At 36.9% G+C, this 16,242-nt stretch overlaps 1 protein-coding gene across 1 annotated transcript in view; it reads left to right on the top strand.

Moving 5' to 3' along the window:
- The first annotated feature begins 385 nt into the window (after positions 1-385).
- Positions 386-16,242, top strand: part of LOC149794162 (uncharacterized) — a 28,863-nt gene continuing 13,006 nt past the window's right edge. The window contains exons 1-3 of the mRNA XM_089966524.1: positions 386-742; positions 13,107-13,211; positions 15,749-15,800. Coding sequence (XP_089822650.1) covers positions 497-742; positions 13,107-13,211; positions 15,749-15,800 — 403 coding nt within the window. The 5' untranslated portion in view covers positions 386-496. The remainder of the gene's footprint in view (positions 743-13,106; positions 13,212-15,748; positions 15,801-16,242) is intronic.

Raw genomic sequence — 16,242 nt, 5'->3', positions numbered from 1 at the left:
TGTTTTTTTATATATAAAATGATTGAATGTTAAATTCAATATGCACATTGCGGAAGTTGTACGTATTAAATTAGCCTCTAACGTGTTAAATTTGTAAACTAACTTTCACGTCAATTCAATCCAATGATATTGCCAAAGTGCACTGACCATGCTATAAGTACGTATCGGCACTGCATATCCACTTTTTTCCTGACGTTCTCTAAGTACGTACATATGTATCGTCACCACATATGCACTTTTATGCGGATGTTCTCTTAGTACGTATGTGTGTATCGGCACTACATTTACACTTTTTTGCTGACGTACTCATAAGGCTTATACATCGATATTCAAATGTAGAAAGATAAGAATGTACATGTATCAAGAAATTCAGGTCGTCGAAACGATATGATGTATACGTGTCCTATCAAAGCCATGCAACAGTGTGGGAATCAAAAGACGTGTCTCATCTGAATGTTTACATATCAAACCTTTGTTCAACAAGTTGCGATCGGTAATGGAGAAATCATTAAAGCCAACGTCTTCCTCTCAACATTCAGCAACGTCTCCGTCGTGGTTCACTGTACTAGCCGTTTTTACCTTCATCCACACGTCAGCATTTATTACGGTGACTGTGTTACAGTTCAATGAGTTGATGACGATTGATACAGAGGGAAATGACTTGAGACAGACGATTTTACATTTAGCCGCACAGTTCAATCCTAGAAGTTCTGCCAGAGAAAACATTATCCCCAGAGAAGTGGTATGTTGATTATTATGTTGATTATTTTGAAGTAGAATCTAATCTCATAAACGAAATAAGCATATATATATATATATATATATATATATATATATATATATATATATATATATATATATATATATATATATATATATATATATATATATATATTCAAAATTGGAGATATGGGTGGCTGAACAGATCAAAATATTCGGTCCAAATAAGGCTTATAACAAGGTTGGAATTACAAGGATAGGGGAGGGGCTTAAAGCGAGGGAGGCTGAACATGACAAACATTCGAGACCTTATTTCGTATAAAAAGTGATATGGTTGCAAAAGTACTTGCTAAAATATTCCTAAAGGTGAATCGACGTTTTAACGATTTAAAAAACCGAACCTCACTGGGGTAGAGAAAAAAACCACAGCGGTATTGACAGGTTGATCAAACAATGATTGTATCAAGGCCAATGCGATATCGTGTTCTTGGATCGTGTTAATGTATTGTAAGAAATCCAAATGGGGTCTTCTGAGGATTAGCAAAGACATTGTTAAACCTAATCACATCCATGTCACCGGACACAAAGTCTGATGATTATTTCACATCGTATGTGTAACAACGCCATTAAAGACAACAAAAAGATTGAAGTAATCTCTTATTACTTTAGTGATCCGAATATTTCGTTGCGCGACGTAAATGACGTCCGTTTTTTAATGCCTACCTCGTGAGAATATTATGGCTGGATTCTTCTGTTTGTCGATCATAACATCATCTTACACCAATAGATTTGTAATACTACAGTCAAGATCATCGACTGATGGTGTATCGTCGACGTCAGCGATAAATTCAACAACGTCTCCGTCACCATCATTATTGTTTTCCAGACCTTTTGCATCTTCATTGAATTACATCAGCGTTGGTCATCCACGGATGGTGCGACTAAACAAAGTTTGTCCCACTTGAGCCATCTCATTACCAGGTTAAGTAACAACTGAATTTTATCAGACCCTGATGGGTCAGTGATAATGACATGAATCGAGTTGGCAATACTTGACTGGCTCCTGTTCTCGTGTTGCTGCAAAGTCAATCACATTGATGTTCTAAGAATATGATAAGTATATGAGTTTATATCGTTTTCGATCCTAAAAAGTCACTGATATCGGTTGATTGAAAACAACAACGACACAGAATCGTCGACTAGAACTAACAGTTACGTGCGTGAAAAGTGGCACAAAAATACAAATTTGTGGCGTCTCGTGAGACGTTAATCGGTGGAGATATCGCCGCGACACTCGGAAAATTACCAGGAATTCTAAGGGCTAAATATCCTGGTGAGACACTTGATATTAGACTCGATGAAAAAATCAACCAAAAGCTGGTGATTTGCAAGTAAATGCGATTGATCAAGCGTGTCATGCTCATGACGTAGCTTATAACAACCACATTATTTCACACGCTAATGTCTATACAAAAATAAAAATATTTTGGAGTCACTTGCCATCTTGTTGATAAGATCGGTGATGAGTGGTAAATTAGCGGAGGATGGCAGGCAATTAATTGTTGGATAATTATTATAATGGAACCAATTTAGTATAGTCCAAGAGGAAACTGGAAAGGCAGATCAGCGATCAGCAAACTCGCTGAAGTTTCAGCAGACTGGTTGTCCATACAAGCAATATAGCTAATTTATCTGCCGCCAACTAAAGCGGTTCAATATGGACGGTATGATGTTAGCACTCCCAGAAAAGGTCATGAGGCAGATATTTTGTTTTTACAACATGACACTATTATAACTGGTACATAACATAAACAACAGGTAAGGAAATACGTATAGGCGTTGACGGTCGTATATGTTGTGAGAAGATACAAAGAACCGGAACCATTACCAACTAAAACAGCAACTGAAGTTTCGGCCGCGTTTAAACGAATTTATTAACGTGGATATTTACGATGGCCGCAATTGCTACCGGTTGATCATGGCAAAGAATTTCTTGGTGCAGTATCTTTGCTGTTGCATCAAAATCAGACGTGGACACACCGCAATATTTCGTGATCAGGTAACCGTTGAGTGATTTGATCAAACTCTTCCTGAGCGATTGTTTCGATATCAATATGCTAAGGAATTACTTCCCACTAGTACTTGATCTCGTGAGTGGGTTGCAAGAATACCATGCGTAATACTCGCAATGAAACCCATCGAATCAATCGAAGAAACACGTCCAGGTTAAGCGGCGCTAATCTCCCCAACATAAACCATTACTCGGTAATGTGACGCTAAGGTATTTAAATTTTCCAGCTGAACTTGTAGGTAGTAAAACAATGAACAACTGATCCTATTTGGAGTGTAACAACACAAAATTTCCAGTGTAGTAAGATCTACGGGTAGGCGTGCAATCTACAGAGTAGATGCAACGGCTTCCCAGCGTGGAATTGTCCGTGAACAATTACAAGTAATTCCTGCACTGGCATGGATTCACTAGCAAATCAAGCCACTAGTGTCACTACGTCTGTTACAGTCAAGACAGATAAGCATCACATTCACAAGTGTATGGCCCAAACTACTATTGATTCTGTCCACCGTAAATTGTTGAGGGTCATTAGGAAAATATTGCCATGACATTATAGCGCTACAAATCGCGCAATGACTGTTTTGTTGTTGTTTCAACTACATGATGAATTCAGGATCAAGATCAAACTCATTAGGGCTGCACATATCCAGAAATCACTACGCATTACCTCACATTAAATCTTTTTGGATTTAAGTTTCATCCTTGCTTTTAGCTTCTCCAATGATTCATCCTTGGTTCTATGGTCCTCTAACATTTCCTCCTAAGCGTCGACATATTTTGTAGCCATGGTTATTCTCTTGTGAACGGGCGAGGTTGACGTGATCGACGCAGATGATAATCACTGTTGATTTTGTCGATAAAATAATTAAGAAACATTTTAAAATTATCTTTAGATGATGATCTTAAGAGTATGTTTCTCGCCCATTCGTTTTGGAGTCTATGCATCACCACGCCGTCGAAAGAAATTGTGATAAGTATGAGATTTATCACCTCTTTCTCTCATTTCACAATCAAGTATGTCCGTTTGGGTTAGCACCACCATGTCGGTGGTGTTTCTAGGGATCGACATAACAATCTTAATGCACGAGTAGTTTTACCAGAACCGCCAGTAACATTAAGATCAACCGTTTAACGCCTCGATACAGGGTCATTAAATGATGATGCTGGTAACAGCTACGACAATGGTTCATTTTTGTACTAATGAGAAAGAGGTTTATAATCTGATGACTCAGAATAATTACATATTATCTCAGTTTTACTCGCAAGTACCCCCATAGAACTTCGTCTACACATGTTAGCAGTTCATCTAGCAGGCTATGTTTGACTCGCTGTTTTAAAGTTAATATGTGGAGACTCTAACAGTGTTCTTAGTAAATCGATTAATCATCGATAACAGGTTTACTGATGTGCAAGCGAGCATTGAAGATCTCAAATGAGCAAACTGTGGCCAATCACCATCACCAGAGCTGAAAATAATACATAGCATACGTCCATTTGGTATGTTGGCACACTCCCTAGTTGCTAATACACTTTTTGCCCTATAAGCAATTTTACAATCGAGTTCTAACTCGTGTTTGATAAATCTTGAACAACAGAGATAATTGTCAGATGTGTAAATTTACCGGTAATTTTTTTCAGTCAGACCTCGTACTGAGGTCTATATAAAATAATTGCTTCACTCACAGTAAGCGATGACAATATCATCTTGTCGTGCATATATATCAATAGCACTATTTGAGACTAAACCCAGTTTATTGTTTACGCAGTTGTCCATGAGATTTATCTCCGGATTTGGTTTGTTAAAATGACGACCAAACCAAGCATGAATTACCGTATGAACATTCTCAGCAAATTACAATCATTCAGTACTGGCATTTCCTGATCAAAATCCGGTCTTTTAACGCAACTCGAGTAATTTCATCTGTCGGATGCCCCAGTCTCTCAAAATAAGGCTGATATTCATCCATTCTCAGAAAGCTCACTGAATACCATGCAACCATGTCAGTCAAAATAACGTCCTTGGAATCATATTTATTATTCCAGGGACCTCCATGTCCATATTCAGCATCTTTAAGAAAGTATTTGGGGATTGGTCGTAATAAATTTTTCTGCTGTCAAAAGTGAGCAACAAAAGATGAGATATTAAAACTATTATTCAGTAATTCATTTACTAGATCTTTATCATTTGTGAATTTAGTGCAACGTGCGTCATTTTCTCATGAAAAGATTCCGTATGATAAAGTTCACCAGACGGTAACACAAATTGATCCAATATATGTCCCTCTCTCCCTGGCGAGACCTCACGAGATTCGTCATCTGGTTCACTCTGAAACAACCAGGCCGACACTGTTTCTTCTTTACTGATATTATTTTCTTCAAAAATATCACGGTAGTAAAATCTAACATTTTTTCTGGGTGGAAACTTTACTATGTTCTTGGTCTATGCGTGGGTGTTGTGGTCAATTACTACTACTGGGGAACCTTACGTTTGACAATTGGCTGTACACAAGATCTCACTGATTATTGTCTTTACTTATATCAAGAATTTTTCAAAAACGTAACTCAGCAATATCTTTAATTCTAACTCCATTCTCTCTGACATCTTCGGCCCAGTTGTGTATTGTTCAGCCCGGCAGATCTGTAGGGCCGTTTCCTAGTAATGTGTTCAAGAAATGTGTGATTCTTTGGGCTACACAATTTGGAATAGCATAATCGATGGTACTGTTCGCAGTCCGCAACGGTGATAGACCATCAATATTAGGTTCATTTAACTGATAAATCGCGAAAACAACGGCTGTCACAGGATATAATCTTTCATAATGTGGCTTGTCGATACCCGTCGTCTCCCCAGGTCTAGAAATTTTACCTAACGTGACAACATGCTGATTTTGTTGTGATTCCCGAATAGGTTGCATTTATCACATAATATCAATATTGTGTCATCGTCACCGATGTCTGCAACGATAAATTTGATTATAGAAAAGTATACTCGTTCGTCAAGATAATCAATGATCGTCCTTGCTCTCTGGTCGTTCATTGTAGTATTGGCGGGAATATCGTCTTGATAAATCCGAAACGTTGAACAAATGTGCACTGCTTCATCGTCTTTAAACTCCTACTTGGCCTCATGGATACAATTGCGTAATTGCAAATTTAATTGTGTGGGGTGTTTTTCTTTATCGATTATTCTGTTAAAATCGAACCTAGCCTGGGAAGGTTTGATCTTAGCTAATCTTGCAAACTCCTCCACTGATAAAGTGCTCCCTTCTGTCATTATATAATTAAGGCAAATTTATCTTCTAATTAAAGATCATCATAGATTAATATATGATGAGCAAAATATAGCTCCAAATGGCTGATGATTGTGACAAAACCTTTCGTAAATCGCGATATTGGAGTTAAATGTAAGTCTGAGCTTTGTGTTTCATGCGGTGGCCAAACAAATTCAGAGCTTTGAAACGGTACTATGATAAAAAGAACGATGGCCAGGCTAAAGATGCTGATGGTTATATCGATAGCAAGCCCGTGATTAGAAATCAATGGAGCAAGGAAACGTTGATGAATTCAGAAGATATCCAATATCCGATACTTAAGAGACAGCTCGCCTTGGTGTAATAAGACACTGTAGACTGCGAATACCTCTCATCGCTGTCATTAATACCGGTTATCTCATGACCTGTGCTGGGATAACAAAGTATCTATGTCACAGATTTGTTTATGAGTGTTTTAATTGCTTCATCAATAATGGTTTTGTTATTGATCACATCAGCGGCGATAAAATGGACAATCGTATAGAAAATCGTCAGGCCATTGCACAAAGCGGAATAACAAACGGAGAGGTACTGTAAGTTACAAATAATTTGCGCGATTCAATAAATTCAGAAACCAATGAAAGACAAGAATTTCCAACAATATCCGCAGCTGGAAAATATTTTGATATTTTTTCCAGTTTCAGATGACAAAACCAATTCAGCGCTATCGAAGCGATATGATAAGAAAAATAAGATTTCAGTAATACCAAAAATCATGGAATCCTTCGATTCCAAAGAATCCTCTTAGTGCAAGCACTCAAAATGTGAATCACTCCATCGCTAGCGTTCCATGCAAGCATATCCCTATCGTCAGTAACGGATTTTTTCCTGCTGAAATCTATATACCGGGACCAGCCCTGAATGCGTGTTGCAATCCAATCATATTTAAAAATAGCACAGATCAAAAGTTTAGTCGGGTTGATGAATGAAGAGGAATAAAGACGTTTGATTTTTGTGTGTCTGTGTGTGGTGGTTTTCACACACGCACACTCGGGAGATAATCCAGTGCTGGGTTGTTTTACGAATTTGTGCTTGTAAAACGTTTAATTTCTGTGTGCCTGTCTTTTGCGATTTTCACGCACTCCCAGGAGGAAATTAAACTCAGAAGGCAGCGCACTTCGTGGTCATAAAAGAACCCTATTTTCACATTCATTATTCTGATTGTTTGGCTTTAATAGCCATGAAAGCAATATCCAAGCACATATTGGATAAACACAACATAAATATATATTAAGCCCGGGCTAGCTAAACGTCGGTAGCTGATCTCTGGTGATCTTAAAGTGATCGAAAAATAACTCCGAATATGACTTGACTTGAATTAACCGAAGTAGCCTGTGTCGCGACGGTGAATTACGATATATACGATACATTGACGTATATATTCAGCGTCGGATCTTACGTGGCTCGGGTTTTAAATTGCTGCTATGATTTGATCGGTTAGATAATCCTTCGTATAAACATTTAAATGGATGGAGAACCAGTCGCAGATTGTCACATAAACTATTGTATTTGGAAGTGACGTCATCTAAAATTGGTTTCATGTTTGCTTCGTCAAAGGTAACAATACTATGTTTCAGCGACTACGGCGAATATGGCGTATACAACATTGTCGATGACGACGATGCGTCTACCATATTTGAGTTTTGTTTTGTAGTGTACTTATCTATGGTATTGTCTATGGTATTTCAGCGATGCCTGTCACACACATGATTGATCATACCTGAAGGACTATGTGAGAGTATGAACGGTATTGTGGCGATTCATTATTTGAATACTAAGTAATCAGTTGAGGCGTTCTTGCGACGAATTCCAAACACCTCCAGTAGGTCGTTTCGATTAATTCTTTGTCTTCGGTATCCAAAATGAATATTTCCTCGGTATTTTAATTTAGAATACTGACACGGTTCCACAAAATCTGTCGGTTGAATGACGCCATAGATACCTTCGTAAATATTCTAAATTTCGCAGAGCTGAACAGTGAGAGCCTTTATACTTTGGGTACCTCAGAAGTATGTTTGATTTTGTTATTTTGTTTTGACCATGTTGCTGATCCAGAATAAACCGAGTTGATGAAAGAGGTCGTATGAATTACACACGATTCAATGTTTCTGAATCTATGTTGGTGTTTGGACCGAGACAAGGAAATCACAGTCAAGTGGTTACATTATTTGGGAGAAATATTCACTAGTATAATATAGTTCACGTCTAAACGTTTACATTCAGCTCATTAATACAGATAGGTTAATGAGGGCTGTGGTGTGACCGTTGCAGTCGATGTACACAGTTTATACGGGTGAGCAAAGAAAAATAACAACATGAAACGTCTCAAAGTAATGAGGTATGATCACGTTTAATATATCAATGATATATGAAATTAACAATAAATAATTAATATTTATTACAAGAAAATGTTTCATTTTCATCAGTTTCAATTTTGAAAAGTTATGTTGTTAATATTAAATCGATACTGTGTACACATCTCTACTAAAGTTACACTTAGTACAAATTGTAACGAAGAGTAACATGTTACATTAGATTATTCATGTGTAATTAGAGATCTGTGTCACTATCGTCTATAGCTCTCCTTTTCTTTGGAGGAAGTGAAACTGTTTGTGACATACGTGCGCTAATTAATATCAATTGTAAAATCACCCCGTGTATGAAAGACACACCCAATACGGACCCTACCGGAAAAACATGTGCTGAACTATCACTGACTCTTTGAAAGTTTATTTTTCTGTCTTGGAAATATGGCAAGTACTACAGTGAAATTTGCGTATGGATTAATGTGTGGAAGGATAAATGATTCTTTCTGGCTGGTAAGTGCATTATTTGTCATTAAAGATTGTAGGTATATTTTGGATTCAGCAGGGGCACCATGGAGATGCTTAACAAAATTAGAAGAAAGCATGCTTGACATGACACATTTCTGTCTCTTACTAAGGTTTATGTAGTTGATGAGAGAGTTGGGATTTTTGTGGCCGATAATGTGTATAGCCTGAGTGTCCCTTTATGAATAGAATCTTTGTTTAGATTTTGGACCAAGACAAGGAAATTTCAGTCATGGGTGTTATATTATTTGTCTCTCCGCGAGGCTATGAAGTGTATAGCTAAGTCTATGTGCATAGATCACTCCACACAGCATTGAAAAGTTTATCCTATCTGTAGCGCAGTCAATTTTCAGGTCAGCGTCATTAAATGTAGCTATGAATATATAATTTGTTTCACACGAAGTATTTATAACTAGTTAGGTAGCTTTAGCTACATTTAATATCGCTGACCTAAAAATGTACTAAGTTACACCTGCATATGGAATAAAATTGACCATGCTGTGTGAAACTAACTAGCAAAATACCAAAGAGTTCGACATCGTGTGCGTGTGTATGTGTCTCTCGAAAAATGTTTTGTATGGTGTGCTCTCAAGGATAGATTGACCTTAAGCAACTATGATTTTTTGTTATATATTTGATGTTGTTATTATTATTTTTTTAAAACAACTATGTCATGCCACATGAGCCTGACGTTTTCTCAATAAAGAACGACAAAATCTCTGACAACATGAAATTAAATAGTATCGATAAGGGGATTTCATGATGTCAGAAATTTCGTCGTACTTTATTGGTCAAACGTCAGACTCCTGTGGTCAGGCATAACAGAAGACAAGAAGGTTTTCTTCTTTTAAAAGTAGTCCTGAGCGCGTGGACACCTTGACTGAGACGACTGGTCTGATATAACTAGACTGAGATAAGAAAAGTAAGGCAAAAACACAACAGCTAGATTTCTCTGTCGCATGGGTGAGAAAAGTTGTTATCAGTCGTGGTGTCGCTGTTGCTCACGCATTTCTACTGTACAGCCGTCATCGTCAGACGCTGATTCGCTCAGAAGAACAATTATAATTCCGTTCATGTTGAGTTCACCGGTCATTGTTTCGCCGGATTTAGAAAACACGTCTATTGATCTCATTTCTGATCGTTGCGAGTGATACGTTTGATTCCCTGATTTTCACTGTTTCAGTAAATACATTAAAACTCGACGGATAATATCAATCAACCTAATTTTGCTTGCCTTTAGCCGTCCATAGTGCTTTTAAAAAACATAAACTTCATTCTAGTCAACCCCGGCAAGGTTCACAAGATCAGCAAACTCATCTAGTGTCGCATATTTTGACAAATCAATGTCACCAGGACCAGCTTTGGTAACTCTAGATATTCCATAAATGTCTACCATTATAAACTCGGAAGATGTTTAAAACGACGGACGTTACGACGTCGGATCGTTATAGCATCCACTGGTATATTCATGAACGACTTTATGCGGTGGTGTGGTACAAGTGGTTTCCTTTTATTCATTTGGAGGTGCTGATCCATACGAAGCAAAAGTGGTTGGAACCCGGCAGAGTCATACCAAAGACTTAAAATAAGTACTAACACCTTCCTTGCTAGGCGCTCAGCATTAAGAGGTTAAAGTTCGGGCTGGTCGGCCTGGTGTCAGGATAATGTGACTGGGTTGGATATCATACTACATGTCTGCGGCATGATGCCCCAGCGCTAGATATTCTATTAACTACCACACTGCAGACATCGTAGCGATATGACTGAATTTTTTAAAGCTACTTAAAAATCCAAATCACAAGCACACACAAACATACGCGCACACACACGCGCACACACACAATCACACACGCAAACACACACACACACACACACACACACACACACACACACACACACACACACAACAGGGCGAGAACTTCCATCGAAATTAATGATACCAGTTTCGACGTGATTTTGTTGTATTGGGTTTCAGTAATTGATCGCGCATGAAAACCCCTCTTTTGTTTCTAAAGCTTAATTAACGAGCAGCATCAAGTATATCAAAATTTGACAGGGTATGCTTGCTTAGCGAAATGTTCCACGTAGTTCTAGACCCTGACAGTACTTTGAAGGGATTATTCCTGGCAGTCGTAGACCCCGTACCCTTTCTTCTTTTCAATTTGAGGTTCCTAGACCCTGCTCCCTCGCTTTTTCAATGCCATCCCGGCAGCAGTTCCAACGGCACCAAGTACGATTACCTTTGCAACTGAAGCGACAAATAATGCTGATATAGCTGCAAGAAGTGGAAATATACCACTATTCTTTGCTATATCATTAATGGGAACCGCAGAACGATTAAGTCTAATACCGGTCGGTCTTTGATTTCCTGGCGTCATTGAAGTGCCTGAGCTGACGTTCTGTCAGTGGTAATCAATTTGGGCCCTGCGACGCTGTTGATTTCAGTAATATTTGCTATTCCAGAGTTCTTTTCCAACGCTGATTTCAGCGTTTTAATCTGACCAGGTGTCAAAGTAATATTGACGTGCTGATATGAAATTTATACAACGTTATGTATGACTTAATTGCGAATTGATGGTGATCAAATTACATGTTTTCCACAGGTGCATCAACGAACCTCATTCGTTCACCAACATCTTCAAGCTGCATTGTTTTATCTGATAATATCACACATATAGTTCTGTAATTAGAATTAACAGCTGGTACAATAGCTCGAAAATGTATGTCGGCGACGGACTATCTAAACGCATCTATGTATTCCAGTGTGAAATACAAATCAGATATAATATTTTTAAATCTTGCTGAGATATCTGCATACCATAATAAAATTTCTGATCACTCCTATTGAAAGTCATCAAACGATGATACAGACATGCAACATGATGGTTATCAAACGCAACAATTTTAAGTACGTTTTCGTTCCTGATATATGCAATACCTTGCTCAGTAAATTTATCAATAATATCAGTTTTAGCTTTTGGTGGTTGCGCTGGTTGAGCTTCAGGCTGTGGTTGAACTTCAGGCTGTGGTTGAACTTCAGGTTGTGGTTGAACTTCAGGTTGTGGTTGAACTTCAGGTTGTGGTTGAGCTTCAGGTTGTGGTTGAGCTTCAGGCTGTGGTTGAACTTCAGGCTGTGGTTGAACTTCAGGCTGTGGTTGAGCTTCAGGCTGTGGTTGAACTTCAGGCTGTGGTTGAACTTCAGGCTGTGGTTGAACTTCAGGCTGTGGTTGAACTTCAGGCTGTGGTTGAACTTCAGGTTATGGTTGAGGAGGTTGCCGGAGTGGTGTTCGAGTGGATCGAATACGACTAGCAATAACAGCGTGTAATATCTCAAGAACTTTTTGTGTTGCCTCAGTTGTCGGAACAATCTTTTTGACTGGTTCGACAAATGGCTTTCATAACTGGCATGTTCCTTCTGTAAATTCCACTCGAGCTTCCTGACGATGAAGTTGCTGTTTGACAGAATCAACAAAGGGGAGATATTTCTTAATGGCCTCTAGTCGTTGTCGTGCTAGTTTAGCTGAATGAGATTCGGTAGTTAACGCAGAATCATTCATTGTTATATGTCACTGCCGTGGATACCTTTTCTTTCCCCCGTGAATTATTCTGTGTTTATAATCGTCAGAACATCAATTAACCTCACATTTTTGTCTGCCATTTTTTGCAAGCGCTTTCGCAACCATATAGCGAAGTGGTCTGCGCCAACCAACCCCCACCCCGATTTTGTTATAAGCTTTATTGTTACGAAGAAAGGTCTGAAAAATTTAGCCTGTTCAGCCCTCTCCCCCACCACCTTGTATGGCCAACAGGCCAAACTTTGTTATAAACCTCATTTTTATCGAATATGTATATATATATATATATATATATATATATATATATATATATATATATATATATATATATATATATATATATATATATATATATGCATACATCCATCCATACATACATACATACATACATACATACATACATACATACATACATACATACATACATATATGACGGAATAATGCACATAATTACATGTTTTATATAGTCATACTATAAATAAGCAGTGCATTGAAAAGAAAACATTAAAATAGAAGAATTATGAGTCACCCAGAAACATCAGTTTACAATTACAAATTCATGTAATAAAATTCTTTTCGCAATATTTCTTTCTGGCAGGAAGAAACATTATCCAGCCGAGAAAGGAGCGTATATTCTAATCATTTTGGAGTCCACAAGTCAATGAGAGCCGCTAGTATATTCGCAGACATTTTAAAGGCACAGGTACGATATAAATTGATATAATACGTTTTGACACAACGGTTTTCTCGTCCAGGTTATTTTGTTGTTGACGTGTACACTTGTTCACCAGAGATGAATACACAGTTATTAGTGTGGATGCAGTCATCAGGATGGCAATAATTATGTGTGATACTCAATGTATCATGCAACAAAATACTTTGCTTAACGTTTTAAATAAAACGACAGCTTTCATAATTTTGAATATCACTGTATAACTAGTGATGTCAATGGCTTCTTTATTTGGTCTAAGTCACAGTGAACATAACCGAAAAAAACAAGTCTTTGAACGCATCGAATATGACAATTTTCTCTAGGGAAAGAAACAACATATCAGTGCTGAATTACAGAATCAAGATATGACATGTAGAAAGTTACAGGTTGCAAATTTGCCATACTGTCATCATATACTCCAACCAATCAATTCGCTTGCACATCTAAGGAATTTATCTTCTCCATGTTTATCCCGTTAGATCTTTTACTTTTCAAGACGTATATAGTACTTCCAAATTACTATTATTATATTTGACCCAACCATGCAAGGCAGATTGTGTGTTAGCTTTCTCTCGCAAGATTTTCCAGAGTTATTTCTGACAAATTATATGTAGCATTAAAGGGCGAATTTCCGTTTGTAGTCCTGCGCATTTCCTGGCTATCCACACTCACCTTTATATATTGAGAGCTGATTGCTTTCTTTTTTGAGTTTCCATTTTTATTTACACTGATTAAATCGTCATAAGACACTTACAATTTAAACATGAAAGATGGTTTTAATGAGGAACGTAGAGCACTACACACACTGAACGCTCAGCCATTCACGTACAGGCGCATGGAATAAAGTGTGGCGTTGAAACTAAGCGAAATGACGAACCAGTAAGAGGTGATTGAAATATTTAATATTTACAGTCGATCTAAGTCATTATTCGGCTTCAAATAACATTACTAGCGACCATAATCTTCTCTACGCTCGTATTTCATGGATTTTCGCCCAGAAGGGGGGGGGGGGGCTTTGGACATTCATATTTAATAAATAATAAAATAATAATCGGTTTTTACAACATTATAATAGGTTTAAGACAATAAAACATTAAATAAATTACAGTATGTGTGCCTTGTAACCAAAAATATTATCGTATTTTGTCGACAGGCTATTGCAACTTTGTATTATTGATTATATAAACGCAGTAGATTAATCCCAAGGAAAGTGTTCATATTGATATATCAACTGTGCCATATTGATATGTGTTATGAACATTTAATTTAATTCGTTTGTTCGTTTTTAATATTCTTTAAAATTTTTGTTATTTGCGTTATATGTTATGGGTAATGAAAACACTGTACCTAGTCGCTGACCTTGTTCCAAAGTCTGTGACAGTTTTGCTAAATATTAATTTAAAAAAAACAACAAAAATGTAATATCTTTCTCAGAGTAAGACTCATTAAGTTGAGTCAAGGTCATACTTGGACTATGTGATATTTATCTTGTAACCAACTTATATTTGTTCTTTTCTCCATACAAATGAACTTTTTACCTTCGTCCGGGAATCTGGTTTGCGTCTTAGTCGTAAATCATGTTATGATAAAGGATTGTCAGTTGGGCTTAAACACTTGACACTTTAAGTTGTATTATGTTGTGACCAGTTTGGGCTGAATTTTACTTTTCTTCAAATAATTGAATTAATGTGCTCTGATATTTTTTGGACAAAGACATTCATTGGATTTTATACTGAATTCAAACCGGGAATAATATTTTCTGTGATTCAACAAGAGATTGTTGATACATCTTCACTTTGTAGGTTATTACAGATGTCATCGCCTTCCATATGACTTTTCAACAGGATCTGAACTGAGGTTCACTTAGAACTTTTCATTGATAGGACTTGTGTTTTTAAATCTTGGATTAATTTTGGATTTAATTCGTAAAATTGTATATAAAAAATTTGTTCATTTTTCACTTCGTATTCTAGGGAAAAAAAATTATTTGTTAAAATTTTACAAAGATTGTTGTCTTCACTCTTTTTTAAGAGCAAAGACTCGTAACATATGGCACAATAATGACGTAATTATATCGATACAGATGAAGGACAACGACCTCTGACGCAATAATAAAATAGAGACGTATGAGGGTCAACGGCCTCTAACGCAATGTCATTATCGAGACAAGAAAAACGTTTAATTAATTACATAAGATATAGTCTGTTTATAAACAATATAAGGATTCCTCGAACCTGTGCAAGCAAACCCATATCAAAGTAGACCAAAAGATTAAAATGCAAAAATGTTCCATTTTACTTTCATGCAACGTCGGATTGGAGGCGGGTGGGATAAAATTGCCAGGTTGTTCAGCAGTTCCATAAATGGTACTAAACAATATTTCTGGATCCGCTCCCGACATTCATTCCCATGAAACTAACCCTATTCCATTTAATATTCACCAAACTCATCTGATTTAATTTTCTTCATTGACATATCGAAATACAGCTAGTGTATGGAGATTGCGTCATCTTTACATATCATTTAAGGAAAGAGTCATAGAAGATCACTGCAATCAAAGGAACAAGACATGCGTGAAAGGTAAATATAGCAAATAATCAATCTGGATATATATATATATATATATATATATATATATATATATATATATATATATATATATATATATATATATATATATATCAGTCAGATTACAATGTACAGTTGTGCATTTTATTCGTACTAAATAAAAAATTCAAAGATTCTATTATGTCGTATTTGTTTTGCTAATTTATTTGGAACCTAACGTACTGCTGACTACTTTAAATCTTGACTTCTTTTCATTTCATATCTAGCTTTCTCTCTTTAGCCCCCCCCCCCCATTACTTCATTAATTACACCGTCCATTTTATTAAATACATCAAGCTTGTTCATTCTGTAGATAGATGTAAAATATATGGCGCTATAATTCATGTTGAAAGTTTCATCGATATTAAATCTCTCTGCAGTATGCAGCGTATATAGCTCGTACATGGGCGTCATC

This window comes from Sinohyriopsis cumingii, chromosome 8, assembly GCF_028554795.1.
Source record: "Sinohyriopsis cumingii isolate HCF-2022 chromosome 8, ASM2855479v2, whole genome shotgun sequence".
Lineage (NCBI taxonomy): Eukaryota > Metazoa > Mollusca > Bivalvia > Unionida > Unionidae > Sinohyriopsis > Sinohyriopsis cumingii.
The sequence above is the reverse complement of the archived record's forward strand: the minus strand, read 5'-3'. Positions and strand labels throughout refer to the sequence as shown.